This window comes from Bos grunniens, chromosome 22 (assembly GCF_055505025.1).
Source record: "Bos grunniens cultivar Pamir isolate PY7600 chromosome 22, Bosgru_T2T1.0, whole genome shotgun sequence".
Classification (NCBI taxonomy): domain Eukaryota; kingdom Metazoa; phylum Chordata; class Mammalia; order Artiodactyla; family Bovidae; genus Bos; species Bos grunniens.
In genome coordinates this window covers 58,185,157-58,212,277 of record NC_141186.1, presented here as the reverse complement: position 1 = coordinate 58,212,277, position 27,121 = coordinate 58,185,157, and the positions used below count along the sequence as shown (strand labels likewise).

The window sequence follows — 27,121 nt, the reverse complement described above, 5'->3', positions numbered from 1 at the left end:
AGTCCTTGCCCTTGTTGGAAACACAGGATGCTGTCCTGGTTCCCCAGCCGGAGCCCCTAGTACTGGGGCTTCGGGACCTCGCCATCGTGTATTCAGAGGTCAGCTTCACCCCTGCCACCAGCAGCTTGAGAGCAAGGGCTGCTCAAGGTCGGATCTGCGGTGTCCTGGGCAGGGTGCCCACCAGAGGCTGGACAGGCCCCTCTCATGTGAGGAGGTGCCCCCTCCGGCCTCCCCGTCCTACCCTGCATGTGTGTGACGGCCTCTGGCCCATGGTGTGTGAGCCTCTCAGAGCCCCAGGCCCCACTTCCCCCCACCCCGGCCCCCTCCTCCTGCACCTGGTGCCGCAGGGCAGTCCTGGCAAGCCCACGCTTTGGTCCCATGCTCCTCTGCCCTGTCCCGGGCCCCAGATCAGACCTTTAGACAGAGTTTCCTTCCCTGGGAGCCCCCAGAGGCAGGCCAGAGACTGAGGGACACAGGAAGTAGTTGCAGAAGTGCAGAAGCCATGCCTGTGTGGGAGTTTGGCAGAGTGACCGAGAGGAGACAGTTGACACCCCTTTGCACATGGCTTTTCTTCAGCTGAGGGCTTGCCAACCAATTCTGATTGGTGGGGAATGGCCAGGAGCGTGGAGGGAGTTGAGTGGTGGGAGGTCATCTGTCGGTACATGAAACAGATCCTTGTCTGCGGACAGCTAGGTACTGTAACCTAGTCTTCACCGTCAAGCTGAGTTGTGTCTTATTCCCGTCCACTTCAAAGACCTTGTCGTTTATTCCCCACGGTGATGTCTGAACAGCCGACACATTAAGGGTGATTATTTCGCTAATAAGCTTTTTATCAAGCGCCACGTTGAGCAAAGTGCATTGGAACAAGATAATCTTTTAGCCATGAGGTGTGGACATTGCGAATGAAGCGTAGCGTGGGCGTCTCTGCTGCCCCAGGGGCTCCAGCGGCTGCCACATCCCCTGTCCTCTCTCTTCAGTCCCCTTGCTTTCCGAGAAGGGTGCTCACACCCTCTCCCCGAGGCTGGCTCGAGAAAGGCAACACACTGAGATACAGAAGTAGCTGTTGAGAAGCTTCGGGGCCCAGCGGGCGGGCGGGCGGGGGTGGGCTGGGGTGGGGGCCCCATTTTACATCTGTCTCGACGCGGCTGGGTCGACCCCTCCCAGTGCCGCCTACGGTCAGGCCGGAGCTGACGCGGGGGTCCCAGGGGGCCCCAGCCCCGTGGAGACGAGGGTCCTACTGCAGCTAGGGCTTTGGGGCTGGGACGAGCGCCCTCGCACCCCTCCTGGGGGTTTTCCACCATCGCCTCTGAGGACACGGTCATGATTATGGTTGGACTTTGCTTACATCGGGGTGGACTCTGGGCGTAAAGCGACTCACCCTCGCCACCACGCGTGTGGTCAACGCAGTGCGATGAGGTTTCTGGCTGCAATTCATTTCAAAGTTGTTTTTTGTTTTTCTTTCTTAGACCATTCATTTTGTTCCCGACCCCGTTTTACTGTTTTAAATATCCTGTCCTCCAGCCCTGCTTGTTTCACATTTCTTGACTTTTTTTTTTTTTTTAGTTTTGGATTTTACTTTATATTTTTTCTTTAGCCCAAGCCCTTCTCTCTTTTGCGGCTCCCGACCCTCTGGGGGACCCACAGGTCTCGGTTACAACTCAGCCCTTCCCCTGGTTGTCTTCTTTGAGGCCCAGCTGGAGGCGGGAGGGGATGTTTGCAATTGGAGGCACCCCCAGAGCTGGTAGGAATTCTCCCTGCATATATGTCAGAACACCCCCTGGAGACCAGAGCCCTTTGCCAAGGAAGTGGCCCCAGCACCCGATAATCTGAGCAGGAGAAGCCTCCTTGGGGTTCACTTATGGGAGCCTGCCCCCCACCCCTGCGGGGAGACCGCCCCCTGAGGGCATGTGGTGATGTGGAGAGAGGAGGTGCTGGGCGGAGGACTGCACAGCGGCCAGGGGGCTGCCCGCCTGGCGTCTTACCCTGCTCACCCCTCCCTCAGCTTTGGGCCTCAGCTGTCATGGTGCTCGGGTGGGTGCACAGATGCATCCTGAAGACACGTGGGCCCCGCAGGGCATGGTTCTGGCTTCTTTTTTCTGGCCACGCGTTCATTGATTCAGTGGAAAGCTTTTCTCTGCAAACCGGGATTGGTGGTCAGATAACCGGAGCGCTCCCTGGTTTTGCTTCCTTCCAGCAAACATTGGTGTGGGTATCTGGTTTTGGGGGGGAGCCCCTCCTTTCCCCAGCTGGCAGACCGAGTCCCAGCTTGGTCCCGTCTCCCACCCCCATAACCGGTGTCCACTCGGAACGTGGCACCTGGGAAGGCCAGCGGTGCTGCTGCGTAGGAGACAGATGCTAAAACGGGCCCCCGCCTGAGCCCCGGCGCGTCCCACCCCAAGTGAGAACAGGCCTGGTCTCTCACCCCAGGCGGGCCCCTGCATCGGGGACTGGGGAGACCCGCCCCAGACCCCGAGTGTCTTGTGTGGCTCCGGGGCTCGGGGCAACTCGGGCACTGATGACCCCTCTGCCCACCCCCCCATCTTCTCTCCCCTTAGGTCCTGGCCTGGCCTTCATCGCCTACCCGAAAGCCGTGACAATGATGCCGCTGCCCACATTTTGGTCCATCCTTTTTTTCATTATGCTTCTCTTGCTTGGACTGGATAGCCAGGTATGTGCAGGGTGAGGGGATGGTCCCCAGGCGGGTCTGCCCCTGGGCGAGGGAGGAAAGGCCTCCCTCCTCGGACACCTGGTTCTGGCAGAGCCTCCCTCTGCGCTGTGATGAGCTGGTTGTAACCCCCAACACACACACACACACATACACACACAGCACCTCACGTCGCGCCTGCAGCAGCTGCAGCCAGCGAGGGTTCCTGGACCCCGGGGGAGGGAACAGCCCAGGGCGGCAGCAGGACGTCATCTGCGCCAAAGCCCGAGCCTTTGACCTCAGCGGGGGAGAGACAGCCTCGGGTGCAGGCCCAGGGGTACAAGGAGAAAGTGAGACCACAGCTGGTGGCACGCGCCGCGGAGCACGGAGCCCCCGGGCAGACCCCGGCGGGACCCAGCACACGGGCCGTTCGGGCAGGCGCCCGACACGGCTGTCTGGGGTGCGAGTGGCCACTGACAGTCCTGAGTGTGGCCACGGAAGCTGGAACCGGGCTGTGCTTGCCACCTCCTGGGGCACGTGGGTCAGCGAGCTTGACCCCCACAGGGAAACCGAGCCCCCAGAACCTCGCTTAACCACCCCCCCCGCCATCCCCACACAAGCAGGACCCCCCGCTACCCTGTCGTCATTCCCTGCACCTCTTAACCCCCATGTCCCAGCCCTCCAGGGCTTAAGCCTCCCCTCTCCCCAGGGTGTGTCTGTGTGTGTCAGCCGGGGCTGCGTCTGCCTTTGGAGTAACTCAGTCCCAGGCCCACTTGCCCCCATGGTGTTGCTTTGTTGAACACGTTTCTTCCACCCTCGCCTCAGTTTCCTCATCCAGTAAATGGGTATGATTGAATCTTCCTTGCCTTATGTGAAACGCCGGGCGCGTTTCCTGATAGGGAGCAGTCAGCCCGGAGAACATTAGAGCAAGCCCCTGGGACACCTTTCCCTGGAAATAGGCATGTTTTCACTGAGGCCTTATCGAGAACACAGGTGTGGCTCCAAGAGGGGATGGTTGGGGTGTGCAGGGCGGGCTAGTCCTGTGCCCAGGGCCACCCAGGGGCCTCTATCCGAGGTCAGTCACTGACAGGCAGCCTCGTGTGCCAGCTGGGGGTCCGGATGCCTCACAAAAGTCTGGTCAGCTGGGACCCTGCGAGCAGTGGGGGCTGCACCCCTTCAGGAGAGAACCTTGCCCACCGTCCATCTCTCAGGCAGTGGCCTCGAAGCCAGTGAACAGATGGGCCCCCGGGGACTCAGGACCTGGGAGGTGGGAAGTCTCAGAAGGTCAGGCAGGGGAGAGAGGGCGGTCTGCTAGCAAGGTCCAGAGCAGAGCGGAGGGTTTGCCAGAAAGAAGACCAGGATTAGCAGATAAGACCGAAGGAAAACAACTGGGAGACGGGAACAAAAATAACTGGAGTGGTTGTTGATGAACTTGAGCTGTGTAAACAGCAAGAGAACTCCATCCATCACCCCTGGTTAATGAGCTTGGCCTTCGGAGGCCCCCGGCAGCCAGCTTTTATAACCTCTTCCAGAGCTCTCAGCAAAACCCAAAAAAGAAAACAGAAAGAGGTTAATAAATGACAAAGCAGGCCATCTCCAGACTGGCCTCTTGGGCGGTGGAAGGGGCATGGGTGGGTATTCATTAGCTTTCCCCTGGGAGGCAGGTGGGGCCTGGTGGAGGCTGTGCGCCTCGGAGCCGGGCCCCCCACGGCCCTTCACTTCGGGAAGCCTGAAGCTCTCCAGGGCAGCGTCGCCCTGAGCGAGCTCTTCTGGTTCAGAGCGTGGAGCTCGCAGCACCAGACGACCTGCCTAATTGATGCACCAGGAAGGGGCGTGGTGGGATTTGAGCCCTGGGATCCCTCCGCTGCGCCTGTGTGAACTCGGAGACGTGGGGGAAGGTTTTATAGATACACCAGCACCAGCCGTGATAAGGGCCCTACCCTGTGAGGTGTCCACTCGGACCAGGCTTCACGTGTCACGTGTGGGAAAATCCCATAACGTGAGACTGACCCTCTTAGCCAAGTTTAGGGCTTCCCCAGCGGCTCAGAGGTAAAGAACCTACCTGTAAAGGAGGAGATGCTGGTTTGATCCCCGCGTCGGGAAGATTGTCTGAAGAAGGGAATGGCAAACCCCTCCAGTATTCTTGCCTGGAAAAATCCCACTGGACAGAGGAGGCTGGCGGGCTACAGTCCATAGGGTCGCAAAGATTCAGACACGACTGAGCGACTGAGCACCCATTTCTAAGTGTTTGCTCAGTGCATTAAGGACACTCACGTTGTCGTAGCCATCACCAGCATCATCTCCAGAGCTTTCTCATCTTCCCAAACGGAAGTCTGTCCCCACCAAAACCCCCTTTTCCTCCCGCCGCCACCCGGCTTTTAAGCATCAGCAGGATGCTCTCACGTTAGAGCGAAGGAAGCGGAGGCTCTGAGAAGGCAGGGCTGTGTCCCTATTAAGTGAGTCAGGTCTGGAGAGGTTGGTGGAGGGGCCGTGGTGCCCCCCAGGGCCGCAGCGGACTCGGCAACGAGGGGCTTATGCCGGTATTGGCCCTGACTCTCAGTGACCCTGGATCTGCCGTCTTTGATTTTCAAATCTCAAAAAGGGAAAGAACCTTTGTCTCTGACTCCTTTACAAGGTTAACGTCAAAGCTGCCGGTCTGCTCTAGTTCACTGGCAGTTTAGACTCAGCACCCCTTTGGCTGAGGCATCAATCAGAGGTCTAAGCCCCTGCCCCCTGTTCTCTTGGGACCCCTTCCAAGAGCTTCTTGGTCGTTGTTTCTCTGAACTCCCGGCCCCGTTGAGCTCACGGGAGGGACCTGCTCCCACGTGTGTGTGTGTTCCCTGATCCTCTCTTGATGCTTCCAGAGAAGTCGGCGGTTGGTCATGTCTTGCAGGAAGGCTGTGGAAGCAAACCTCCCAGTGTCTGCCCCAGAGGGAAGAGCCGACAGGTTGAGGTTTCAGCGTTTGGATGTCGAGTGGACTCTGATGGCCTCAGAGGGCGTGTTGCCTGGCCGAGCCGTTTGGCTGTGGCCACTCCAATTAAAATGCGTCAGCGTGCCCTTTCACCCCAAACTGTACCTCTAGACTACTGGGCTGCGGATGGCGGTGCCTACAGACAGACATGGTCCTGCCCAGGTCGGCCGCCACGGGGGCTGGAATCCGTCTGCGGGGCACCTTCACTTGAGGTCATGAAGCCACAAAGATCCTTGTGATCTACATCCACAGGATGGGGTTAACGCCCCTGTCTGAGAGCCGAGGCGGCTCTGTGGACCGATGTGGAACGTCCCCCACCCCGGGATAAATCGCTGGGTGCAACGATGGGAAGGTTTAGAAAGACCGAGGGTCACCCTCGAAGGTTACCTATGGACTGGCCTTTCCATCACCTCTGGGAGCCCAGGGATGAGTTCCGGGGGTCGCGGGCAACCCTGGACTCACACACATGGGCCTGTGGGCGCGCACACAACGTGTACAGAATCCCCCCGTGGAGCCCACGGGCCCCGCAGGGTTAAAGACCACCGAGTGTCTTCAGTCTGGGAACTGAAGCCCAGACCTGCCTGGGTCACCACCCACAGGTCACGTGCTGCTGTGTACCTGGCCCGGCTGGGTGCCCAAGGCCCAGATGGGGGTGCACACCTTCGGCTTCCAGGAAAAGCCAGACCAAGCGGGAGGCTGCCCGCGCTGACACACCGGTCAGCAAGTGTGCCGGGCGGAGGGGCCTCAGGCGCGTGGACAGAGCCCTGCGGAGCCCGCCAGGCCCCGCCCAGGGGCAGGACGCAGCACGCGGAGCCCCTCCTCGGCCTGGACGCGACCCCGCCCCTCTCTGAGCCCAGGGATGCTGGCCTGCTGCTCATGGCTCTCCTTCCCTCCCCAGTTTGTGGAAGTGGAAGGACAGATCACGTCCTTGGTTGACCTGCACCCGTCCTTGCTAAGGAAGGGCTTTCACCGGGAGATCTTCATCGCCTCCATATGCTGCGTCAGCTACCTGCTGGGGCTGACCATGGTGACGGAGGTAGGTGGCTCCCGCCTGGCACGAGGGGACCACACCGCCTCCCTGCCGCCCCCCTGCCGCCCCACCCAGCGGCTGTGTGAGAGGGCCCGGCCGACTGAGGTCGTCCCTCCTTTGGGGGTCCCACCCCACCCAGGGGCAGCAGGCGGTGACTCACGACCCCGCCCTCCAGCCAGACGCCCCGCACCACTGCCCTGTTACCCTGGCAACACCGTGGCCACCTGCTGCCCCCCCGGCCCTCCTCCTCCCGAGAAGGGAAGGGGCGCTCCGGCTGAAATCCCCTTTGACAGCAGCTCTGTCCTCACTGCTGTGGGCAGTGGCCCTTCTCCCACCCGCCTGCAGGGGAGCCGAGCCTGTGAGCCTAGCTGGGGCCGCGGGCTCATCTCCCCCAGCGCTCACCACCCATCTCTCCTTACTCTCCAGCACAGGGTCGCATTCGACCCCCAGATCAGGTTTTCACGTCCCCAGTCTTCCTTCCCGGAACTCAAAACAAATGCGTTTCTCTAAGTGTCTGTAAGAAACACCCCCTGAAAGGCAGATCACAGGTTCACACGCCGAGCAGCTCGGTCTCACTGAAGTCTTCTCTGTCGGCCACCGGGGGTTTTAAGCCCCTCCGTTGGAAACAGGCTTCAGCGAACCCATTTGTTTTTATGCTAGGAAAGACATGTTTTGCTTCCGTTTCTTTCTGTGTGTGTTTTTAAATTAAGTTTTTACTTTTTGAATTAAATTTGTCATGCCTGGAAAATCCCATAGATGGAGGAGCCTGGTAGGCTACAGTCTATGGGGTCGCCAAGAGTCGGACACGACTGAGTGACTTCACTTTCTGGCATCTTTTAACACAGTTATCTGGTCCTCACGGCCTCTGCCCAATTTCTACCCCCCGCCTTGGGCTTTCTATTTCTTGTTGACAGACTAGAACTCTTTATATATGGAGGGACTTAGAGGCCAAGTAGCAAGTTCTCCTCTGGCTTTCTCTCCGCAGGGTGGCATGTACGTGTTTCAGCTCTTTGACTACTACGCAGCTAGCGGTGTCTGCCTTTTGTGGGTGGCGTTCTTTGAATGTTTTGCTATTGCCTGGATATATGGTGAGTAGAGACGTTTGCCTACTTTTCTTGAGTCTCCCCTTTGGGCTTCTTTCTTTAGAAGCTCCAGAAACAGAATTCTCGTGGGAATTTCATTTTGAGTCAAACACAAAGGCTGTTCCCTGCCTGGACCCTTCCTCTCCAGGCTCCCCTTTCACCACAAATATGACCGTAGCCATGTGGAAGCTTCTCCCCAGGCTGAAGGTTCAAGGTGTGACCGGATGCCTTGACAGACACAGAGCTTGGCCTTTGAGGGGTCTGTCTTTGATGAAGCACCCCTGGAGTCCAGGAATGGTCCATTCTGACCTTCTTGAGTCCTTGGGATGGCCACAGCAGGATTTGGGACTCTGCCTGAGGTGGCCGGTATCTACCCAATGACCCATGAATATCAGATCCTTTCAGATAAACATGTGCTGGGTCTGTGCGCTGTGGAGGTGCACACAGCTGGGTGAGGCCCTGGAGACACCCCCTCCTCGCCCCACGCTGACCCCACAGCCCTTGAGCCCCTGCCGTGAGGTTCCCAGGGCGGATGCTGTGTCTGGGACGCCGGATCACCGTCCGTCTGCCTCTGACTCTTGCAGGCAGCGATAACTTCTACGATGGTATTGAGGACATGATCGGCTACCGGCCGGGGCCCTGGATGAAGTACTGCTGGGCCGTGGTCACCCCGCTTCTCTGTACTGTGAGTGTCCTTCCACACGGCCGTGGGCAGCCGTCCCTACCCCAGGGCTCGACGGTTTCACCCGCCCGCCCATCGGGAACTCGGCGTCAGTTCAGTGCTGGCCTCCGACAAACCCGTGTCAGCAGGGCCTCAGGGCCAGGGCCGGGCTGCCACTGTCCACTCAGACCATGGGGAGCTCAGGGGGCAGACTGTCCCCCGTGTTTAGGAACCGGGTGCCGGGGGATCCCCCCCAGGGATCTCTGTCTCCAGGCCACTGTGTCCCTTTTTGTGGGGCCCCCGTGTCCCCATTTGTTAAACAAGGAGGCCGACCGATGTGGGGCTGAGAAGCGGTGACTGTGTAGGCCGTCACTTTACCCCCAAGAGCGGCTGTGCCCTCTTTTCATCTGAGCTACAAACTGCCCCTCACAAAATGCCAGCCACTGTAGCAGCCAGCGGGATTCCCAGATGGCGCCAGTGGTAAAGAACCCGCCTGCCGACGCAGGAGACGTAAGAGAGGTGGGTTCGATTTTCCCCTGGGTCGGGAAAATCCCCTGGAGGAGGGCACAGCCACCACTCCAGCATCCTTGCCTGCAGAGTCCCCGTGGACGGAGGAGCCTGGCGGGCTGCAGCCCGTGGGGTCGCACAGGGTCGGTGCAAGTGAAGCGACTTGGCACCTGGGCATACGCACACGTGTGCATGTTTGTGGTTCATCCTAAGGGCACCCTGAGGGTCCTGCCCAGCTCCGCCCGGGTGGTCAGGGGCACGGCAGGCGGTCTCTCTACCACTCGAGCCATGTGGGCAGACGGGATGCAGAGAAGATGCGGGAAGGTGGTCCCATGGGTGGGAGCAGCCTGCCCAGAGGTCCCAGGGGGCGGGGGGTGGGGGGGGGCTGAGACGCTGGGAGGAATCAGGGGAGCCGGAGCGTAGCCGTGCAGGAGGGGGCAGTGGGCAGGGGGCCAGGCATTGCTGGCCAGAGGAGGGGCTTGCGTCCAGAAGGCCCTGGGGAGCGGCAGGGGGTTCTGAGCAGGGCAACTGCTCCGTCAGCAGACGGGGAAGAGTGTGGGCCCCTCGGGTGGGCCCTACCCTGGCCCCAGAAGCCCCTGACCGCCGCTTGTCTCCCCACAGGGATGTTTTATCTTCTCTCTTGTCAAGTACGTACCCCTGACCTACAACAAAGTCTACACGTACCCTGCCTGGGCCATCGGGCTGGGCTGGTGCCTGGCCCTCTCCTCCATGGTGTGTGTCCCATTGGTCATGGTCATCCGTCTCGCCCAGACCGAAGGGCCGTTCCTCGTGGTAAGCACCCAGGGCCCCCCAGCCTGGGGGATTTGGGCCAGGGGCAGGATGCTGAAGGCCAGACAGCTGTCGGTTTGCTATGTGCCCTGGGGTGCCGCGCTGGCCCTCTCTGAGCCCCAGGCCCCTCCCTGGCCCTGCGGCGTGGCTGAAGCTGCGGGCAGGAGATTGCGTGGTGGGAAGATGGGGCAGCAGCGGCACCTTTGCGGGCCAGGCAGCAGGCCAGGGGGCAGCGGCTTCAGATGCCAAGATGAGAGCCAGGGCTTCACCCCCAGGGCAGGGGGGCCGGGCTGTTTCTGAGACAGGAGCTGGGGGGAGGGCTGAGCCCAGCCCACGCTGGTGTCCCCCTTCCCAGACCGGTGGCCCTGATTGCTGCCGGACCCTCGGAAAGAAGCCCCCTCTGCACCGCGCAGAAGCTCTGGCTCCGGGGTCTCTGCCCCCGCGGGTCTCCTCCCCCCACTCCCCCGCCCACCCCCCCGGATCCTGCCGCCATCCTCTCTGAAATTCCTCCAATAGTCCTGGAGATTGCAGGCCCTGGCTCTTTCCAAGAAATCCTTTTCTTAGACTTTCCCTTAACCTTTGGGCTTGGGCTGGCTCCAGGACGGCCCTGTTTTGTTCTGGGCTGTTTTTATTGTTATTCTCTTAAAAATCTGGAGCCAGGATGTCCGGGGGCCCTGGCTCCCTCCTGGGCTGGGCAGTTTCCTTGTGGGCAGGGGACTGGTTGTGGGGGAGATGTCGTTGGTTGGGGGTTGGCGGGGGCGGGGGCGGGGGGTGGAGGAGGGGACAGGCCTTCCCGAGACAGAGGAAGTAGGCAGGGGTGTGCCAGGGAGGAAGCCATGAGGCTGGGGTCTGTCTGGGCCAGGAAAGCCTCTGGGGTGTTCCTGCCGCACTGGGTCCATTGTGTTTCCTCAGAGGCCACAAGGAAGGACCCCAGGATTCAGCCAGAATGCTGAATAGCCCTCTCATTTATCAAAGCACCGACATAATGTGCCTGGGACAGATCCAGCCCCTCCCCCAGGAATTTCCAGGAATTTCTCTTGCCACCCAGAGGCTGAGGGTTATTTGGAGGCATTGGATGGCAGTGCTGAGTGCTCAGCGCTCACAGCTGCCCCAAGAGATCACTGCCTTCTGTCCCTTGGAAGCCTAATTTTAAAATCCTGCTCCATCTCAAGTTTAGAGGTTTGGGCAGAGCGGGGTTGGTGTCGAGAAGGAATTCGAGGCCACCCCCCAGGTCACATCCGATCCTCATGCCCCAGACCCGACCTGACTGTTCCCCGAAGCCCCCTCCTCTGAAGGCAGCCGTCCCAGCTGGGGTGTCGGGGGGGCCAGGGGCGGGGTCTCAGGCACCATCCCAGGAGGTGGTCAGGCTCCCAATTCTGGTGCACCCCCCACCCCGGGTTATCAAAGAGATGTGGGCCTTGGCTTGCCACATCTTGTGGTTTTTAAAGAGCAGGTGGAAATCTGGATTTTCAAATGAAATAGTGTAGCTTTTACCAAGCAGCTTTGGAGCCTTGTTGTAAACCTGAAGTGAACGTGAATGCCGAGACAGAGGGTTTCCTGTTAACCCTGCTTCCTCTTGAAGCCTCTGAATGGCCACCTGGCAGGAGGTGGGCTGGGTGGTGGGAGCCCTGGGTCAAGTCTCAGCTCTGCTTTGGTTTTCTGGGTGCCCTGAGAGGGGCTTTTTTTCCCCCTCACCCATCCTGTGATCGGGCAACCTGGGGAAGGACCAGCTGCCCTGCGTCAGGTGGGGGTCCAGCCTCTGGCCTCTCTGATGGGCAGGGCAGCGCAAATACAGGCAGCGTGGTCTCCAGGCCCCCAGCGGGGACGTGGAGAGGGCAGGACCTGTAGCTTGTGGAGATGGGGGAATTTGGGAAGGAGCCGTGGGAGGTTCAAGAGAGTCACCCAGCCTCGGGCATACAAACTGTAGAAACTCAGCTGCTTTGCAAGTCAGGGAGACAGCAGGGCCAGAATCCCGAGGAGGCGTGCTTCAGCTCTGTGGGGGAAAGAGTGTGGAGGCATGAGTCCCCTGGCGCTCAGCTGTGTAAAGCAGGACCTGGCCAAGGAAGCTACCCGCCGGGAGCTCTGCCCTCGTTCAGGGCCTGGGGCGCCTTGGTTCAAGGCCTCTGTTTGCCAGTGGATGAAAAATGGGAGGTGCAGAGAGCGCAGGGGTTTGGCGGAGGTCAAGCACACCGGCGGGACGCGGGGTGAAGAGGGAAACCGCAGGGCCTGGCCCGCCTCCCCACACCGGCCCCTTCCTTCTGCAGAGACTCAAGTACCTGCTGACCCCGAGGGAACCCAACCGCTGGGCCGTGGAGCGCGAGGGGGCCATGCCCTACAGCTCCCGCATGGCCGTCAACAACACGCTCAGGAAACCCACGCACATCATCGTGGAGACCATGATGTGAGCTCTCTCCGTGGACAGGCTGCTCTCCTGCTGTTTACTAACATTAGATTCTCGTAGGACCAGGTTTACAGAGCTTTATATTTGCACTAGGGTTTTGTTTATTTTTTCAATTGTCACAGAAAATGTTACTCTGTGTGTGTGTGTGTGTGTGAGCGTGTGCACGTGTGTGTATGCGTGTGCGGTGTTGGGTGTATGGGTATTTCATTTTGATTTGGGGATGTTTTGTACAAAAAAAGCAAACCCACGGGCAGCTGTCCGGGGCAAGGCAGAACTTTCATACGGAATTAGATGTATTTTATGGGGACTTGGTAAAATTTTCTTTGTATTTTTTTTTATGTAGACACATAGAGATTGTCAAACACTTTTACCACTTGAATAGATCTTGCCAGCAATAGATCTCATTTTTAAAAGCAGTTCTTCGGTGCTTGTGCAGCTGGCAGAAAGTTCTGCCCCCCACACCCCACCAGAACACTGGGTGGGATTTTAAAGGTGTCGTACCCACAGACCTGGTTCAAGTGAAGCAAACAGCTGTCTGGCCAGACCCCGGGGGGCTGGACAGAGGAAGGTGCCTAGTGACGCTTATCGTAGCCAACAAGAGAGGTGCCCAAACCGTAAACCAACCCCTCAAGTAAAGGGACTCAGAGTCCACAGAAGGGGCCCAGAGGCCAACGTCTGATGCTGAGAGCGCCGGGAGCCCCTGCGTCAGGAGGGTCCCTTCTATTTCAGGATTGAGGGTGGACAGTCAGGGCGAGAGGGAGAGGCATCCTTCCCCGGGGCGTCCCCTGGAGCGAGTGGAGGCTGGCCCCGCAGGAACTGGGGGGTCTCAAGGCTCCAGACCTCACACGGATGGGTCTGTTGCCTTAGAAGGGGGCTCCTATCAGCTTCCGGCTGACCCCCCAGCTGGCATCTCTCAAAGCTGCCTGTAGGAGAAGCGTGATTGGTGAGGGGTGCGGGGTGAGCCAGCGGACCGAAGGATGTGCGCCCAGGTGCCCGGGAGGGGGCCTGGTGTCGGGGGAGGGAGTGCTCCTCCCCTCCTCTCTCCACCCTCAGCTCGTCCTCGTCTCCCAGAGGCTCTTGTTAAAGACCCCGGCCCGGGGCCACCCTGGCGCCTAGCAGGGAGCACCGGGAGCAAGCTGTCATCGGGGCGAGGTGCTCCCCACACTCTCCTGTGAGCTCAGGCACAGGTGCAGCCCACGCGGATCACCTGTGTGAGGAAGCGCCAACGCAGCGCTTTCTCCCCTCCCCTGCAGAAGCCGGGGTCAGGCGTGCAGTGGGTGGGACCGCGGCAGAAGCTGAGTCAGGGCAGGCACCCTCAGGCGGGCAGCCCACTCTGAACCAGGACGAAAGGCACCCCACCTTTAGAATCCCGCCCAGCTCGCATCTGGACCTAAGCTGTGCCATTTAAACAGACACTTCCAAGCCCAGAGTCTAAAGTAAACCGGAACAGCGTCACGCACGAGGGCAGTGATCGCCTCGGGGGCCGTGGAGCGCCGTCTGGGTCAGCGTTCAGAGCAGGGCTCTATGAGTCCTGGGACCCCCCTCCCCAACCCCGGGCAGGGCTGGGGCCTCAGGTGCCACCCTCCCAGGGGGCAGAGGGGACTCTGAACCTCCCATCTTTGGCGTGTGGTCGCAGTCCCCTGTGTCCACGGCGTATACTCTGCCAAACAGCACCCCATCCTGTTCCAAACCGTAGGCAAGTCTGTGTTCCCATCTCACTGTGTACTTATGGTTGCCACCGTGTCTAAGTCGATGGTGTGGTTTTTGTTTTTTCCTGGTTTTATCGAGTAGCAATGTGACCTCTTCTTTGTCTTATGGAACCTTAGTAAACTAACCACTGTCAGAGACTGGGGACAGGTCATGTGCAGGGGCTTGGGGGCCTCGGACCCCGGTGAAAGGCCACAGCGTTTTGGGATGGTTGGCAAATCGCAACATTCTGGAAATGGCCAGAAAAAGGCCCCTTCTTCTACGATTCCCAGACCAAATTCTAGACCAAAGACACACGCAGACCAAGTCCCCAGGCCCCACCTGGAAGGAAGGTCAGCCACTCTCCCAAACCAGGTCCGGGGCACCTGGCCCCAGCCTCGAGCCTCCTGCCTGACCGCTTAGCTCTTGTGTTCCCGTAGAACTCAGCTCTGTGAGTACCTGGTGTAATGACGCGTGCCTCTGACGTCTCCGCATAAAGGAGACTTGTCGTGGGGCTCATGAGTCTGGTTCGCCCGTCTCTGGGCAGCCCCCCTTCACCCCCAGCCGTGCTCTACCTGGGACGGAATTCTGATGTTTGCAGCCAGATCTGGAAGGCAGGCAAGAGGGAGGCTTAAAGGATGTTTCTAGGGGTGCAGAAATGGGGAAGGGCCCCAGGACAGTCTCACCCGGGGAGATGCTCCGTGGAACTGGGCCTGCCTGGGCCCTGTTCATTGCTGTGGTCCCCAGTGATGGAGGGGCTTCCTGGGTCCCCCAGTCAGCGCCCTCATTGGCAAAGGGGCACGTTCGCCTTGAAGACCAAAGACCAGCCTTACGGCAAAGGGCATGCTCCGTCCCCAGAGTCCGGGGACCCTGTGAGCGTCCTCAGGGGCCAGCTGGACCCCAAGCTGCAGTTCAGTGGGACAGGCAGCCCCGGCCTCCTTGGCCCCCCACCCAGCAGGCCTCTAGGAGCCAGGCGTTGGGAGCCTGGGAGATCCTGCTGGAGATGGCAGGATCTAGCCTGAGGCCACGTGGGACATTCGTAGCCATCACAGAGCCTTGGATAGTTTCTGGGCCCTGGGCAGCTCCCTCTGCAAAGCCTCTGGTCCCCCATTCTCACCCCAGGTCCCCCAGACGGTGGAGGAGGGCAGTGTAAGGGGAGAGGGGGTTCTTCTCAGCCTGACCCAGACTGCCCCATGTCCCCAGGTGCCACACAGTGGTCAGCGGCACAGCCAGCATCTCCCAGCCCTCCCCACACCCCCCATCCCTCCCCACCCCCAGGCCTCAAAGACTGGCCAGGAAAGAATCCAAGGGAACCCCGTCGAGGTGGCCAGAGGTCCCATCCAGCTCTCAGACCCAAGGTCGGGGGGCCAGGCCATCCACGTGGACGCCGTGAATATCACTGTGCAAAAAACCCAACAAGCACAATACAACAAAGCTCAGGCATCAAAACTCGGAGAGCGGCGTGCACACCAGCAGCCAGGAGCAGCCCTGGTCCCCGGAGGGGCGCCCTCTCCAGGGGTGTCGCTGAAGACACCTTCTGCTGCGTTCCCTGGGCGGGGGGCTGCTGAAGCATCTTATTATATATGTGGCTTCAAATTGAGATGTCCGCTTCATTTTTTTTTTTTTAACCAATTAATTTTCAAATCCCTAGCAACTGTGACTGTATTTAGCACAAGAGAAAGCTGAGAACGTGGGTCCTTGCCTCCTTCCAGAAATGTCTGGTTCATCAGGACTTTTTTTGAAACTTCAAACTATTTTTAAGATATTTTAAACTTTTGTAAAAGAAAAAAAATATATCAAGCAACAAGAGACTCTTCTGAGGAGCATTTGTATTTGAATGAGATCCTTGGTGTGTAATTCAGTCTCGCTGTATACAAGCTTTTGTGTATAAATGTTTTCTGATACGAACCCCTGTATTTTGCAGGGTGTTTCTTTTCCTCTTTGGCTTTTTAGATAAATATGTATATCAATATTTTAAATTCATCTTTGCTTTTTTTTTTAGAGGAGTTTGTAATCACCTTATAACATGAAAATAAAATTTCCTTTTAAAATCTGAAATGTGTGGTTTCCATTCTGACGCAGCCGTTTCTCTGTATGTTTAGCAAGCTCTTTACTGTTTGCAGAGGGCTTTCAGCCCTGCCCCGGGGACATTCCTCAGAGCGCCGTGTTATTCGCTCAGATTGGAGACACTGAGGTGAATGTCGTGGAGTCCCAGCTCTGGTTGGAAAAGAATTTCCAGACACGGAGTATTTCAGAAAGGAGTGGGTTTATTAAGAACAGACAGCAGAGATAATGAAGGCGCCGCAAGCACCTGCAGAGGGCTGACCCCCCAGCAGACCAGGGAGAGCCCGTGCAAGGTTAGCAGCCAATTCTTAGTCTCAAGACAGAAAATTCCTGGCATTAGGTGATTAGTTGGGGCTTCCCTGGTGGCTCAGACGGTACAGACTGCCTGTGATGCAGAAGATGCGGGTTCTATCCCTGGGTTGGGAAGATCCCCTGGAGGAGGGCAGGGCTGCCCACTCCAGTGTTCTTGCCTGGAGAATCCCATGGATGGAGGAGCCTGGGGGCTACAGTCCATGGGGTCACAGAAGAGTCAGACACGACTGAGCGACAAACCCTTTAGAGCAACACAGGCTGAGTGCCAGGGTGAGCGTTTCTGCCTAGTTTGCACTCAGGGGGCCTGCTGGTGATACCCAGGGGGGCTTTTGGCAATTGTGACGAAGGGGCTCCGCCCGCTTCGGAGGTGACCTTGGTTCTGGGCTCTGCTTCTGTGGCCGTGGGGCAAGATTCCGCAGTAAAGAGTCAAGAGGGGACAGTTTGCCTCAGGACGCAGAAGTCCCTGAAAGTGTGGGCAGTGGAACTCAAGTCCCTGAATCCCTGGTCGGCTTCAGCAGCTTCTAATAATAGGGCTGGGCCAATCACCTGGGCCCGGGCGGGGTCATCTGATCGAAAGCGCCTTGGGCCCATCGGAGGTGCTGCCCACCACGCGCTGGCACCAGGCACCACCCCACACTAACACCCTGGTCGGGCTCTGATCGCCACGGCCCGGGGGCGCTGAACACAGGGCGGCTGGTGAGAGACCAGCCCCGCCAGGAAGGGCCCCGGACACTGGGCCCTCAGAAGGGACAGCCATCAGGACCCCGAGGTCAGGGTTGGCGCCGCCGCGTTTGGGCTCAGGAACTGTGAGCCCAGCCCGCTGGTACAGATGGGAGAACTGAGACAGGGAGACCGGCTGGCTGCCCTGGGGTCACGGGGCAGGGGACGTCTGGGCAGCATTCACGCCCACTGGCCCAGCCACCTTTGTGAGTGTGCGAGGTCAGGGGGCTTGAGGGGTCTTTCCTCCCACTCGTGAGACCAAAACAAAAAGCGAAACCCAAAAAACAGCCCTTCTCCCTAACTCCTGACACAGACACGAGGCTGGAGTAAAACCTCCCTCCCCGCCCCTTCTGGGCACCTAACCACGTGGCCTGTGTTTGTGTCCTGGTCCATCCCTGACTACCTGTGTAAACTCTGTAACCTCTCTGCCTCCAATCACCCCTTTCTGTTGCTGGCGTGACGATGCAGCCGCCTCCAAGGCCGTTGGGAGAATCTGGAAGGGAATTTTTTGTTTTCTTTAGGTGGTTCAATGGTATGGTAAAGAGTCCATCTGCAATGCAGGAGACAGAGGTTCCATCCCTGGGTGGGGAGGATCCCCTGGAGGAGGACATGGCAACCCGCTCCAGTATTCTTGCCTGGGAAATCCCACGGACAGAGGTGTCGCAAAAGAGTTGGCCACGACTTAGCGACTCAACAACAACAAATCGTTAATTTGCAGCGTTGTGTGTCAAGTATAAAGCAATGTGATTCAGTTATGCACACGTGCTTGCCTTTTCTGATTCTTTTCCATTGCAGGTTATTACAAGGTACTGAGTACAGCTCCCTGTGCTATGCAATGCGTGTTAGTCATTCAGGTGTGTCCGACTCTCCATGGCCCCATGGACTGCAGCTCGTCAGGCTCCCCCGTCCCTGGGATTCTCCAGGCAAGAATACTGGGGTGGGTAGCCATTCCCTTCTCCAGTTCTATACAGTAGGTCCCTGTTTATTTTATATATCGGTGTGTATGTTATTTGTTAATCTCAAACTCCTAATTCATCCCCTCATCCCCTTTTGTAAGCATTCACTTTGTTTTCTGCGTCTGAGTGGATTTCCGTTCTGTAAATAACTTCATTTGTATGCTCATTATTCCACAAGTAAGTGATATCATCAGCTGTTTGTCTTTCTCTGGTCTCTAGGTCCATTCACGTTGTCGCCAATGATACTATTTCATTCTTCTTATGGAAGGTTCCCTTTTCTCCACACACTTCCCCGCATTTATTATCTGTAGACTTTAAAAAAACAAACCATTTTTGGGAGTCTTAGTTGCATCCTGTGGGATCTTTCTTTGCGGTGCGTGGGCTGCAGAGCCTGCAGGCCCGGTGCTTGGCGGGACACAGGCACGGAGGCTGAGGCACGTGGGGTCCACACTGCACAAGCTCCGTAGTTGGCTGGTCGCACAGGCTCTGGAGTTGCGTGGGCTCAGGTGCCCTGTGGCCTGCGGGGTCTTAGTTTCCTGATCAGGGATGGAACCTGCATCCGCTGCATTGCAAGGCAGATTCCCAGTCACTGAACCACCAGGAAGTCCCTGGACTTTTGAACGACGGCCACTTTGATTGGTGTAAGGTGATAGCTCACCGTAGTTTTGATTTGCATTTCTGTCTGACAATTAAGGATGTTGACCATCTTTTCATATGCCTGTTGGCCATCTGTCTTCTTTGGAGAAATAACTATGTTTTATGCTAAGATTGATTGGATGTGTTTTTTCCCCCATATTAAACTGTATGAGCTGTTTGTATATTTTGGAAATTAATTAATTAATTCCTTGTCAGTCACATCGTTTGCAAATATTTTCTCCCGGTCCATAGGTTGTCTTTGTTTGTTTGTTTACAATTTCCTTTGCCATACGAAAGCTCTTAAGTTGGATTAGGTCTCATTATTTATGTTCGTTTTTATCTCTATTACTCTAGGAGATGGATCCAAAACTACACTGCTGCGGTTTATGTCAGAGTGTTAGGCTGATGTTTTCCTCTAGGAGTTTTATAGTTTATGATCTTATTTTTAGGTCTTTACTCCATTTTGAGTTTATTTCTATATATGATGTTAGAGAATGCTCTAACTCTATGCGTTCTTGCCTCCTCTGGTGTGCGTTGGCTGGCCACAAGTGTGCGGGTTTATCGCTGGGCTTTCCAGCCTGTCCCGTTGATCGTCAGGCGTGTTTTCTGTGCCAGTGCTCTTGTGCTTTGAGACTGTAGCTTTGTAGAACTGCCTGAGGTCAGAGAGCTTGATTCCTCCCTCCTGACCCGTGCTTTCCCAAGATTGCTCTGGCTAACTTTTGTGGGTCTTTTGTGTTTCTATACAAACTGGAAAAAAAGAAAAAAAAGCGGTTGTTCTTGTTCTGTGAAAAACGCCATTGGGAATTTGAAAGGGATTGCCCTAACTCTTTTGAACTGTGGCATTGGAGAAAACTCTTGCGAGTCCCTTGGACTGCAAGGAGATCCAACCAGTCCATCTTAAAGGAGACCAGTCCTGGGTGTTCATTGGAAGGACTGATGTTGAAGCTGAAACTCCAATACTTTGGGCACCTGATGCAAAGAGCTGACTCATTTGAAAAGACCCTGATGCTGGGAAAGATTGAGGGCAGGAGGAGAAGGGGACGACAGAGGATGAGATGGTTGGATGGCATCACCAACTCAATGGACATGGGTTTGGGTGGACTCTGGGTGTTGGTGATGGACAGGCAGGCCTGACGTGCTGCAGTCCATGGGGTCACAAAGAGTCAGACACGACTGAGCAACTGAACTGAACCGCCCTGCCTCTGCAGATTGCCCTGGGCGGTGTGGTCATCTTAACAAAACTGAGTCTTCCAGTCCGAGAACGAGGTAGACCTCTCCATCTGTTAGAAGGAGCCTTGCAGAGCACTCAGACGGTGCTGGGCTCACAGCCAGGCTGTAGGACCAGTGCCCCCTCTCCGTCTTGCCGGTCCAATCCACACCTCCTTCCCATCTCAGATGTGCCCCTCGCCTGTCCCCCCCCAGCACTAAGGAGAACAGCAGTGCTCTGAGCACACGTCTGGCCCCCCAGCCACGCCGGTCCAGCCACGCAAACGCGCCTGATGTGACCCAGGGCCTGCCTGCACCCCTCCCAGAGATGGGGCTCACACCATCCTGTGGAGCCGATGGCATGGCGGCACTTGCTCTGCCCACGCAGAGCCGTGGTTCCCCCAGCCAGGTCCACACTGCCCCCTGGGCTCCTCCTGCCCTGGAGGCCCGGGAGAGACTCAGGGGCGTCCCTGGGCCCCCACCCCCAGGCGAAAGGGGCTCCGTACAGCAGACCCACTGCTCACCCACATCAGTGGCTCCCCCTGCACCCAGGGTAAAATCCGCAGTCCCCAGCCAAGCCTCACTACCGCGCCCTGCCACCTCCAGCCCCGCACCCCTCCCTGGCCTGCTTTCTCTTCCTGGCCCACCGGGCTCCGTCCACCTGGGGGTCCTTGCACTTGCTGTGTCCTCTGCCTGGACACTGTTCCTCCAGATCTGAGCATAAGTGTCACCTTCCTGCCCCCTGAGCTAAAACCCCCCTGGTCACTTTACCCTTGACCCTCTGTTGTTCCAGCCTCCAGGGCCCCCTGTCCCTCTTGGAATCATTGGTGGCCCACTCACTGGTAAACTGTCTTCCATGAGGATATGAGCCCCCGCATGCACACAGGCCTTCGTCTGTCTCGTCTGTGCTGTCTGCCCAGGTGGGAGAATGAGGCTGTGTGTGTAAGCTTAGTTGCTATCTGTGTCTGAGTCTTTGTGACCCCATGGACTGTAGCCCACCAGGCTCCTCTGTCCATGGGATTCTCCAGGCAAGAATAGGTTGCCATGCCCGCCTCCAGGGGATCTTCCAGACTCAGGGATCGAACCCAGGTCTCCTGTGTCTCCTGCATTGCAGGCGGACTCCTCACCTGCTGAGCCACCCAGGAAGCTCAAGTACTTTTCTACTTTTTGAGTTCATGAATTACTCAAGAGCAGGTGAGCTGTGACAAGATCCAAAATAAAGATGACTCTTGCCAGGCTGGGATGTTCCTTCTTCATTTTTTTCTTGAAGATATTTTTTTTTTTGATGTGGACCATTTTTAAAGTCTTTACTGAGTTTGTTACAATTTTGTTTCCGTTTTATGTTTTGCTCCTTTGACTGTGAGCCCTGTGGGATCTTACCTCCACGACCACGGACAGAACTGGCAGGCCCTACACCGGAAGGTGGAGTCTTAACCACTGGACCGCCAGGTGAGTCCCTCTTATTTAAGCCGACGTATACTTCGCTTACAACATTATGTGAGTTTCTGAGGTACACAGACTAATTCAGATATATATACAATAGATACAGATATTCTTTAGATTCATTTCATTATAGGTTATTACATGATACTGAATTTAATTCCTAGAATTATTTACTAGAACACTGTTGATTATCTGTTATATGTATAGTGTTGGTGTTCAGTCGCTCAGTCGGGCCCGACTCTTTGTTACCCCATGGACAGCAGCACGCCAGGCTTCCCTGTCCTTCACTATCTCCCAAAGTTCACTCAAACTCAAGTCCATTGAGTCAGTGATGCCATCCAACCATCTCATCCTCTGTCGTCCCCTTCTCCTCCTGCCTTCAATCTTTCCCAGCATCAGAGTCTTTTCCGTTGAGTTGGCTCTTTGCAGCAGGTGGCCAAAGGGTTGGAGCTTCAACTTCAGCGTCAGTCCTTCCGGTGAATATTCAGGGTTGATGATCTTGCAGTCCAAGGGACTCTCAAGAGTCTTCTCCAACACCACAGTTAAACAGCATCAATTCTTTGGCTCTCAGCCTTCTTTATGGTCCAACTCTCACATCCATACATGACCACTGGAAAAACCATAGCTTTCACTAGATGGACCTTTTTTGGCAAAGTAACATCTCTGCTTTTTAATATGCTGTTTAGCTTGATCATAGCTTTTCTTCCAAGGAGCAAACATCTTAATTTCATGGCTGTAGTTACCATCTGTAGTGATTTTGGAGCCCCCAAAAATAGTCTGTCACTATTTCCATTGTGTCCCCATCTATTTGCAATCAAGTGATGGGACTGGATGCCATGCTCTTAGTTTTTTGAATGCTGAGTTTTAAGCCAGCTTTTTCACTCTCCTTTTTCACCTTCACCAAGAGACTCCTTAATTCTTTGCTTTCTGCCATTAGGGTGGTATCATCTGCATATCCGAGGTTATTGCTATTTCTCCTGGCAATCTTGATTCCAACTTGTGCTTCATCCAGCCCAGCATTTTGCATGATGTACTCTGTATACCATGTATGCAGGTCAGGAGCCAACAGTTAGAACTGGACATGGAACAACAGACTGGTTCCAAATCAGAAAAGGAATACGTCAAGGCTGTATATTGTCACCCTGCTTATTTAACTTATATGCAGAGCACATCATGTGAAACGCTGGGCTGGAGGAAGCACAAGCTGGAATCAAGGTTGCTGGGAGAAGTATTAATAACCTCAGATATGCAGATGACACCACCCTTATGGCAGAAAGTGAAGAGGAACTCAAAAGCCTCTTGATGAAAGTGAAAGAGGAGAGTGAAAAAGTTGGCTTAAAGTTCAACATTCAGAAAACTAAGATCATGGCATCCAGTCCCATCACTTCATGGCAAATAGATGCAGAAACGATGGAAACAGTGAGAGACTTTATTTTCTTGGGCTCCAAAATCACTGAAGATGGTGACTGCGGCCATGAAATTAAAAGACACTTGCTCCTTGGAAGAAAAGTTATGACCAACCTAAACAGCATATTAAAAAGCAGAGATATGACTTTGCCAACAAAGGTCCGTCTAGTCAAAGCTATGGTTTTTCCGTAGTCATGTATGGATGTGAGAGTTGGACCATAAAGAAGGCTGGGGGCTGAAGAATTGATGCTTTTGAACTGTGGTGTTGGAGAAGACTCTTGAGAGTCCCTTGGACAGCAAGAAGATCAAACCAGTCCATCCTAAAGGAAATCAGTCCTGAATATTCATTGGAAGGACTGATGCTGAAGCTGAAACTGCAGTACTTTGGCCACCTGATGCACAGAACTGACTCATTTGAAAAGACCCTTCTGCTGGGAAAGATTGAGGGCAGGAGGAGAAGGGGACGACAGAGGATGAGATGGTTGGATGGTATCACTGACTCAGCGGACATGAGTTTGAGTAAACTCTGGTAGTTGGTGATGGACAGGGAGGCCTGGCGTGCTGCACTCCATGGGGTCACAAAGAGTTGGATACGACTGAGTGACTGAACTTGAACAGAACTCTGCATATAAGTTAAATAAGCAGGGTGACAATATACAGCCTTGACGTACTCCCTTTCCTATTTGGAACCAGTCCGTTGTTCCATGTCCAGTTCAAATTATTGCTTCTTGATTTGCATACAGGTTTCTCAGGAAGCAGGTTAAGTGGTCTGGATTCCCATCTCTTAAAGAAATTTCCACAGTCTGTTGTGATCCACAGTCAAAGTCTTTAGCGTAGTCCATGAAGCAGATGTTTTTCTAGCTCTTCTGTTAATCCCAAGCTCCTATTTTATCCCTTCACCCCATATTTCTCCTTTGGTGATCATAAGTTTGTTGCCTATTTCTGTTTCGTAAATAAGTTCATTTGTATCAATTTTTCTAGATTTTACATTTAATTGATGTCACATAATATTTGTCTTTGTCTGACTTACTTCACCTAGCATAGTAATCCACAGGTCCGTGCATGTTGCCGCAAGCGGCATCATTTCATTCTTTTCTGGCTAGTAATATTCAACTGTGTGTGTGTGTGTGTGTGTGTGTGTGTGTGTGTGTGCGCGAGTGCGTGGCGTCTTCCTTGCCATTCAGCTGTCAGTGGACACGTAGGAGGCATTTGGGTCTTGGCTGTTTATAGGTAGTGTTGCAATGCATGTTGGGGAGCAAGTGTCTTTTCAAATTACGGTTTTCTCTGGTTATATGCCCAAGAGTGGGATTGCCAGATCATAGGGTAGATGTCTTTTTAGTTTTTCCATAAAAACCCAAATATTTTGCTCCAAAGTGGTGGTTACCAGTGCACATTCCCACCAACAGTATAGGAGGGTTCCCTTTTATCCAGGTCCTCACTCACAACTATTGTTTGTAGACATTTATAAAAATTATTTTTATTGCAGTATAGCCGCTTTATGCTATGTCAGTCTCTGCTGCATAGCAGAGTGAATTGGCCATATATGCCCTATTTTTGGATTTCCTTCCCAGTTATGCCACCAGAACAGATTGAGTAGACTTCACGGTGCTATACAGTAGGTTCTCATTAGTTACCTGTGTTATAAGATCCCCTGGAGAAGGAAATAGCAACCCAACCAGTATTCTTGCCTGGAAAATCCCATGGCTGGAGGCGCCTGGCAGGCTACTGTCCATGGCCTTGCTGCGAAGAGTTGGACACGACTGAGCAACTTCACTTTCATTCCACTTTCATACATAGCAGTGTATATCTTTAGTATACAGTCCACGGGATTCTCCAGGCCAGAACACTGGAGTGGGTAGCCTTTCCCTTCTCCAGGGGATCTCCCCAACCCAGGGATCGAACCCAGGTCTCCCACACTGCAGGAGGATTCTTTACCAGCTGAGCCACAGGGAAGCCCAAAAGTAAAGTGAAAGTCACTCAGTCATGTCCGACTCTTTGCAACCCCAGGGACTATACAGTCCATGGAATTCTCCAGGCCAGAATACTGGAGCGGGTAGCTGTTCCCTTCTCCAGGGGATCTTCCCAACCCAGGGATCGAACCCTGGTCTCCCGCACTGCAGGTGGATTTTTCTGTAGCTCAAACGGTGAAGAATCTGCCTGCAACACAGGAGACCCGGGTTTGATTCCTGGGACGGGAAGATCCTTTGGAGAAGGGAATGGCTACCCACTCCAGTATCCTTGCCTGGAGAATCCCATGGACAGAAGAGCCTGGCGGGCTACAGTCCACAGGGTTGCAAAGAGTCGGACACGACCAAGCAGCTTCACTCCTGCGAGTGTATGTCTTTAAGTGCCAATGCCCCAGTTCCCTCAGCCCCAGCCTTGCACATGTTCTCTGTGTCTGTGTCTCTATTTCTCCTTAACATAAAAGCTCATCTTTATCATTTTGGGGGGTTCCACATAGGAACAACATTATGCAATGTAGGTTTTACTCTTTCTGAGTGACTATACTCTGTTTGACAGTCTCTGAGCCCATTCACAACTCTGCAGATGGCACGATTTGGTTCATCTTAGGAACAATATTCCACTGTACGTATGACACACGTCGTGTTTGTCCATCACTCTGTTGCTGAATATCTAGGCTGCTTCCGTGTCCTGGTTATTTTAAATAGAGTTATGTGAACGTTGCAGCGCCTCTATCTTTTGGAATCACGGTTTTTACAGGTATATGTAGTAGACATTATTATGAAACCCATTCTGACTGCTGCCAACTGATACCTTATTTTAGATCTGACTTCAATGACTCTGATCATTTGCAGTGTTGAGCATATCGTCATGGACTTTCTACTTATACAAAAAGACTGAGCCAACTACCTCCTGAAATTGACGCCCGGAACCGTGGAGCTTCCCAAACTCCTCGAGACCAGGGGTTTGGACCAGCACCCTTTAGGTGCCCTGGGGACTCTGGTCCCAGCCAGAGCCAACCAGGCTGTACAGGTTTAAGAGGGGACTCAACTGAGGGCACCCTGCCCGGCTGTCTGGACCCCACCCCAATCCAGCTGTGGCACCAAACCCTGGCCAGGGCCAAGGACAGGACAGGATCGTGAGTCAAAAGGCCGAGGCTGTGAGGCAGCCACTGCTTGTCTTCGCTTGCCTTTCATTCCCTGATGCCAGCGCTCCATCAGAGGACAGCCGACTTGCAGAGCTGTGCTCCTTGTCAGTGCAGAGCCGCCTGACTGAGGTATTATGTATCCATGAGTATATCGATTCTGTTCTTGTTTGGATTCTTTTACCACAGAGATCATTGCAGAAAGTGGGGCAGAGTGCTGGCCACAGGTCCTTGTAGAGCACTACAAAAACGGGGCGGAAGGAAGGAAGGAATGAGCTAATCCCGCGGATTATCTCTTAGAGTTTCAGATTTCTGTTTGTTAGAGACACAGATGTCTGTGTATACATGGAAGGAAGGAGATAATCCTTTTGATTATCTATTACGATTGCAGACTGCTGTGTCTACGTTGTTGCGACACCCTGATTAATATCGGACCCTTCAATTTTGGGGGGGAGCCCTTTGGATTCTCAGGGACTCTTTTTGGTTGTAAATTACATGTTTTTGGTTGTAAATTACATGTCTCCCCAAAGGGACATGATACGGTCTTGTCACCCTCTGTCTCGCTGACTTCACTTCGAGCCTTCAGACTCCATCCAGCGGCTAGCATTTCACAGTTTCAGGGGCATTTCTCATGGCTGAGTGATCGTTCACCACACACGTGTGCCACGGCGTCCCAAAGCTTTATCTGTCGGTGCGTATTCTGCGTTTCTCTGTCGTGGCTATTGTAAGCAGTGCTGCAGTGAGTGTTGGGGTGCGTGTGTATTTTTGAATGATGGATTTTGGGGGGTACAGGCCCCGCTGTGGGTGTGTCACATCCTAGGCTTAGCCCCTCTTGATATTTTTTTCAGGCATTGGGAAACTGTCCATTAGACTGGCGTTGCCCGTGTACATTCCTGCCAAGAGTGGAGGGGGAGTTCCCCTTCCTCCAGACTCTCTTCCCCATTTACTGTCTGCAGACTTGTGAGGATGGCCATTCTGACTGGTGGGATTTGACTTCTCATTGTTTTGATTGGCTCGCCTGCACGGATTAAGGATACTGAGCACCTGGCCCTGTGGTGGAGTTTTCGGTTGATTTTTTTTTTTTTTTCCTTCAAGTGTGTGAAGAAAATTTACCTGTGCCAGTTGGTGTCTTGAGTCACTTGTGTTTGGAAATTATTTCTGCAGTACTCACGCCAGGGCATGTCCTGAGGGCAGCTGTGATTAAGGGCACCCCGTCATCTCTATGCACCTCCGTCCTTTAAGCTTTAATCTGTCAGAGAATTTGCTGATTCTGTGTTTTCATACTGTACGTAGTATGAGTGTGAAGGATCGGGGGCAAGTGTCTTTTTGAATGACGGTTTCTCAAGATACAGGCCCATGTATGGGAAGGTCAGATCCTAAGGTTAGCCTCTCTTAATAGTATTTCTGTGTGTGTGGCATTTCGATGCTGTCCATTACAATGGACCTGGCCAATGTACACTGTTACCCACAGCTTAGGGAAGTTCCCTTTCCTCCCGGCT

The 27,121-nt window shown here is 54.9% G+C and overlaps 1 protein-coding gene and 1 long non-coding RNA gene across 8 annotated transcripts in view; both read left to right on the top strand.

Annotated features, from left to right (window-relative positions):
• Positions 1-12,175, top strand: part of SLC6A6 (solute carrier family 6 member 6) — an 80,138-nt gene extending 67,963 nt beyond the window's left edge. For all 7 annotated transcript variants that reach the window (XR_015151905.1, XM_086368774.1, XM_086368775.1 and 4 more), the window contains 6 exons: positions 2,556-2,668; positions 6,515-6,652; positions 7,632-7,734; positions 8,313-8,413; positions 9,518-9,688; positions 11,950-12,175. Coding sequence is in view for 6 of the 7 variants with exons in the window: in XM_086368774.1 (XP_086224900.1) it covers positions 2,556-2,668; positions 6,515-6,652; positions 7,632-7,734; positions 8,313-8,413; positions 9,518-9,688; positions 11,950-12,090 (767 nt within the window). In the remaining variant the exon portion in view is untranslated. The remainder of the gene's footprint in view (positions 1-2,555; positions 2,669-6,514; positions 6,653-7,631; positions 7,735-8,312; positions 8,414-9,517; positions 9,689-11,949) is intronic.
• Positions 12,176-20,777: 8,602 nt separating this feature from the next.
• On the top strand, positions 20,778-25,448 carry LOC147348729 (uncharacterized). Its single transcript, XR_015151906.1, has 3 exons — positions 20,778-20,860; positions 21,031-21,115; positions 25,333-25,448. It is a non-coding gene; the product is annotated as an uncharacterized LOC147348729 (long non-coding RNA).
• Positions 25,449-27,121: the final 1,673 nt, after the last annotated feature.